Below are 6000 nucleotides of genomic sequence, written 5' to 3'. Positions count from 1 at the left end.
AATAAGTTGTTGAAGATTATAAATATGACTTTTGAAAAAGGGGAAGTACCTAACAATTTTAGGAAAATCTTGAATAAAACCACCGTATAAGAAAGGTGATAAGAGTGAGTAATTATCGAGGCATTAGTCTGGCCTCTTTATGTAGCAAATTATTTAGTAATATGAAACTTTTTAGACTGAGAGATTCTGTAGACAAAGTTTTGAGAGAAGAACAGTGCGGTTTTAGAAAAGGTAGACGATATGTCGACCAAGTTTTCACACTTAGGTTAATAATTGAGAATTACCTTAGTTGTCAAACATTTTTGGTACTTAGTTTTATAGATTATGAGCAAGCGTTCAATTTTGTTGATAGAAGAACTTTAGCAAAGGTCTTATCCTTAAATGGTATACCAGACAAAAACATTAAAGTGATTATTGCTATATAAGAGAATAATACTGCTACGGCTAAGGTAGGAAATAATATTAGCAGATAGTTTTGTATTAAATCAGGAGTTAATCAGAGTTGTGGTCTATCCCCCTTTACATAGATCATTTTGATGGACTTTGTCTTAAGGAGCAAAGGCAATGGGAGACCACGGAATCGAACGGGGAGGAAAAACTTTCCTGGACTTAGATTATGCTAATGATTTAAAAATCCTAGATGAAAGTGTGAACAAAATGAATGAACTGTTAGAGGTTTTGCGAGTTCAGGGTATCAGAGTAGGTTTGAAAATTAATGTTAAAAAAAACTAAGTCACGTAGGCTAGGAATAAGTGAAGATAAAAAGGTGACGCTGGGTAACGGAAAGATTGATGAGGTGGGCACCTTCACTTACTTTGATAATATTATTAGTAAAGACGGTGGGAGCAGGGAAAATGTTAAAAGTTGAAAAAAAGGTTAGAAGACCAGGAAGATAAGTTTGCAAACCAAGATTAGAATATTGTAAGGTACGGTGATGACAGTGGTCAAATATGACTCTGAAGCCTGATTGCTCCAAAAAGTGGATGAATATTTACTAGACGTTTTCCAGAGAAATTGTCTACGGATTGTTGTGGGTACCCGGCAGACTGACCGTATTCAAACAGTAGGCTATACTAAAAGTGCGGTTCAATCCCACTTTCTAGGGCTATAATGAAAGGAAGATTGAGATGGCTAGTACACGTTCTGCGGATGGAGGATGACAGTCGTTCTCGTCTATGGCGGTAGGATGTCGTAAAGAAAGATTCAAAGGAATGGAAAATTCCTGGGAGGGTGTAAAGAAGGAGACTTTGAATAAATTGGGATGGAAGAGGAGCGTGCATAGCAGTGTTGGCCTCAGGCGGCTCGGTGGTGCGGTGAGGTGTTAGTAGTAGTAGTAGTAGTAGTGTATATATACAGAGTCAAAATATACATACATATACATATACATATATATATATATATATATATATATATATATATATATATATATATATATATATATATATAAATATATATATATATATATATATATATATATATATATATATATATATATATATATATATATATATATATATATATATGTAATATGTAGATATATACAGAGGCATATCCAGAAACGATCTTCTTATTGGCAGCCAATACAGCTAGTCACTTTGTTTCTATATTTAATCATTGAAAAAAAGTAATTCCAATTGAAAGTAAGGAGCAACATTAAAACTTAAAACAAACAAAACTTACTATGTATATGAGGGGTGTTGCTACTTCCTCAACGCCTATCTTCTCACGCTAAAGTTTTTCAGCAGTTTCGAAAGACCTACTTATTCTAATTAAACTGCCCTTGTGTTTCAGGGGTTACTCAAGGAGTTAGGACAAAAAGCTATTTAGGGAAGCTTATAGCTTTTGATGCGAAAGACTAAAGAAACACGCATCTAGGGTCATTCTTCTGACAAAAAAAAAATTAACTCCACATTTTTGCATACGGGAGCTTTAAACCACTACATTAGGGTTCTCTGATACGCTGAATCTGATGGTGCAATTTTCATTAAGATTTCTTGACTTTTTGGGGATATTTCTCACCTTTTTTGGAAATCAGGCAACGTTTCTCAGGCTTGAAGCTTTTGATGGATCTTATATATTTGGAATACGCATAAAAACCAAATTATTTTGATGTATGTATTAATATAAAAATTCTGTTTCTTAGAGTTTCGGTTACTCGCTTCTTCGCTTCAGTTACTCGCTTCGCTTAGCCTAGTCACACCTTTCTCACAGGCCGTTACCACGAACTATTCGATTTAATCTTTTGGTGATTTTGGAAGACTTAAGATATTTTGATAATATTTTGTAAATTACGCAAACATATCACGCGCAAATAGATTACCTACAACATCTACGTACATTAATTTATTTATTAATTTTTTTAAGTACAATTTACAAGATTCGAATAATATAGTATTAAATTCAATTCTGAAGAAAATATTAGAGAGTTGAGATATACCGTTCCCCTGCATAACTCCACAAGAAACCCTCAAAGTTATACCCGAGCTTTGGGTATGCTTTATTTGTAGCATCGGAAAGGCTAAAGAAAGTTGACTTCAAATAGACTTTATTACTTAAGAAAGAAAAGCACAATTACATTTTTAGAGACAAAATAGTCTGGTGCATGGCGTTATATATAATTGTATTGTCAACCGGAACATATTGATGCGTCACGATCTTGATCACTTCTTGGGCTGCACAACCACCTAAAAGACAACTCAGTTTGAGCGATAGTAGGCCTATGTGTTATTTAGGGTAATAATACAAGAAAAACCACATTTTGTGCGATCTTTCTTAGGCTGCATTGTGACATGCACAGATTTCTTAGGCTGCACAACCTCCTAAAAGACAAGTCAGTTTGAGCAATAGTGTGTGTTAATTAAGGTACTAAAAAGTTTTATTACAAGAAAAACCATTTTTTGAGCGATCTTGCTTAGCTGCATTGCGACATGCACAAATTTCTTGGGCTGCACAACCTCCTAAAAGACAACTCAGTTTGAGCAATAGTATGTGTTATTTGGGGTACTAAAAAGTTTTAATACAAGAAAAACCACTTCTGTGCGATCTTTCTTAGGCTGCATTGCAACATGGACAAATTTCTTGGGCTGCACAACCTCCTAAAAGGCAACTCAGTTTGAGCGATAGTATCTGTTATTTAGGGTACTAAAAAGTTTTAATACAAGAAAAACCGTTTTTGTGCGATCTTTCTTAGGCTGCATTGCGACATGCACAAATTTCTTGGGCTGCACAACCTCCTAAAAGGCAACTTAGTTTGAGCGATAGTATCTGTTACTTAGGGTACTAAAAATTTTTAATACAAGAAAAACCGTTTTTGTGCGATCTTTCTTAGGCTGCATTGCGACTGGCACAAATTTAATGGGCTGCACAACCTCCTAAAAAAAACTCAGTTTGAGCAATACCATGTGTTAATTAGGGTACTAAAAAAGTTTTATTACAATAAAAACCACGTTTTGTGCAATCTTTCGTAGGCTGCATTGCAACTTGCACAAATTTCTTGGACTGCACAACCTCCTAAAAGGCAACTCAGTTTGAGCGATAGTATCTGTTATTTAGGGTACTAAAAAATTTTAATACAAGAAAAACCGTTTTTGTGCTTTCTTAGGCTGCATTGCGACATGCACAAATTTACTGGGCTGCACAACCTCCTAAAAAAACTCAGTTTGAGCGATACCATGTGTTGATTAGGGTACTAAAAAAGTTTTATTACAATAAAAACCACGTTTCGTGGAATCTTTCGTAGGCTGTATTGCAACTTGCACAAATTTCTTGGACTGCTCAACCTCCTACAAAACACCTCTATTTGAGGGCTAGTATATGTTAATTAGGGTATTGAAAAATTAATTTATCTCAGACTAAATGGCAATTCATGTTATCTTTCTTGGGCCGCATAACAAAATCGAATTCGATAAACATATCATAAGCTTTGCAATCTTTCTTTGACAGCGTTGCGGCATGTAGTAATTTCTTGGCTGTACAACAACTAATGCACAGTTTTTTTTCAACAAAATGCACAACCAATGCAGTTTTTTTCAGGCTTGTTTTTTAGGCAAGAGACTGAAAAAAAAATAGAAAGAAAAGAGATGAGCAATTAGGCTCCTTTTTAATCAAAATTATAATAAAGCAATTATATTAACCATATTTTATTGTCGTATTTTCGTTGTGTAGTGTATTTTATAGCATATTTAGTATTTTCACTCTATTTATTGTTGTATTTTTATAATGTAATGTATTTTTATAGTTTTTATAGTGTAGTTATATAGAACCTTTAGCCCAATGTTTTGGCTGTTTACACCATTATTAAATGATTTTTCGAGAAAAATGAGCCTTACAATGACCCTCTCCCCAAAGATCTTTTAATGACCCCCCAAACTTCTATGTTCAAAAACATATTAACTAGAATCTGTTTTTGAGATGGTAAAACTCGCACCATTCATAAATAAAATTCTCTAAGCAATAAAGGGAAATGCACTGAGGACTTGAAAGCAAAATAAAAGGGGGTGGACTATTCCACTCCAGAGTCTCGTATATCAAAGCCTTGAAAAAAAAAGTTTTTTAAAGCCTCAGAAACACATCGTAAAATAACTCCCCCCCCCCCTCTTAGAGGATAGTATGTATTTGTATGATACTACACGAATGTCTACCATAGAATAAAGCTTTAAAACTATTATTTGCATTTAACACAGATTTTATAATACATTTGGAACCAAATTCGTCATAAACTAGTTATCTTCCCTTAGTAGCTGTGAATTTTAATTTTAGGTGATTCGACGCTTTTTAAACTGAAAGGCCTTTTCTTTGCGGCACATATTGTGCATTTGCTTATTATAAAAATAATTATAAAAAAATAACCCTAGGAAGGGTTTAAAATGGAACAAGAATACATAATTTCCATTTAATGAAGTTTCTCTTCATATTTTACGACCTTTGGTGGAACCTCAATATCCAAAAAATAAATACGGATCCGTAAGAGTATCCTTATAATTTGTAAGGAAAAGTGTGTGTAAATGGTATACTATATAACCATATACAGACATGGGAAAAGTTTGCCATTAAAATCGAAAAGCTGCCAATAGCAGGATTCAACAAAAATCCAAAAGCTGTCGACACTTTAGCAGCACAACTTGTGTTGTGACAGGTTATCTTTGAGCAAAACTACTACTAGTACTGCTACTAATAACTCACAGCAGCACCAAGCCGCCTGAGGCCAACATAGCTACGCATGCTCCTTCTCCAACCTAATCTATCCAAAGCCTCCCTCTTTACACCTTCCCAAATGTTCCCATTTCTTTTAAATCTTTATTTATGACATACTCCCACCCCAGACGAGGACAACCTACTTTCCGTGTAGCCCCAGTTGGTTGGCCAAAAAGGACAATCTTCGGGAATCTGTCATCCTTCATCCGCAGACCATGGCCTAGCCATCTCAACCTTTCTTTCACTATAGCCTTAGAAAGCGGGATTGAACCACATTTTTCGTACAACCTACTGTTTGAAATACGGTCAGTCATCCGGGTACTCAAAACTATTTTTATATGTGAAAAATGGCATTTTCAGACAAAATCTGCCAACAAATTTGAAAACTGCTAAATTACATTGCTACTTCGCTACCCCACTTTTTGCACGGCTTACCTTTTTTCGTATATCGTACATACTTCGTATATATTGTACATATTTTCGTACATATTTCGTACATTTTTCGCACATATTGTTTCCAAAATCCCGTTTTTTAGGATTTCGGAAATTTTTTGCACAGATCGCTTTTAACACACAGTTTGTTGCCACAAACCGATTGGCTTATTTTAAAACACAAATATGAGAAATTAAGCAACTATTGCATCTTACCAACAAAGGGAGCTACTGAATGAATTTCAGACGCTCCATAGCGGCAAAATTTACCATGTTATTTCTCCGTCCATTTCTCCGAGTTATTATTTATCATTACTTGATTAGCAACCAAAAATTTTTCTAAATATAATATGGTTCCATTTTATTTATACATTT

At 34.5% G+C, this 6000-nt stretch overlaps 1 protein-coding gene across 1 annotated transcript in view; it reads right to left on the bottom strand.

Annotated features, from left to right (window-relative positions):
* Window positions 1-2528: 2528 nt before the first annotated feature.
* LOC136027886 (NEDD8-activating enzyme E1 regulatory subunit-like) overlaps window positions 2529-6000 on the bottom strand; it is a 69833-nt gene continuing 66361 nt past the window's right edge. The window contains exon 9 of the mRNA XM_065705310.1: window positions 2529-2684. Coding sequence (XP_065561382.1) covers window positions 2572-2684 — 113 coding nt within the window. The 3' untranslated portion in view covers window positions 2529-2571. The remainder of the gene's footprint in view (window positions 2685-6000) is intronic.

Source organism: Artemia franciscana, chromosome 6 (genome assembly GCF_032884065.1).
Source record: "Artemia franciscana chromosome 6, ASM3288406v1, whole genome shotgun sequence".
Lineage (NCBI taxonomy): Eukaryota > Metazoa > Arthropoda > Branchiopoda > Anostraca > Artemiidae > Artemia > Artemia franciscana.
The sequence above is the reverse complement of the archived record's forward strand: the minus strand, read 5'-3'. Positions and strand labels throughout refer to the sequence as shown.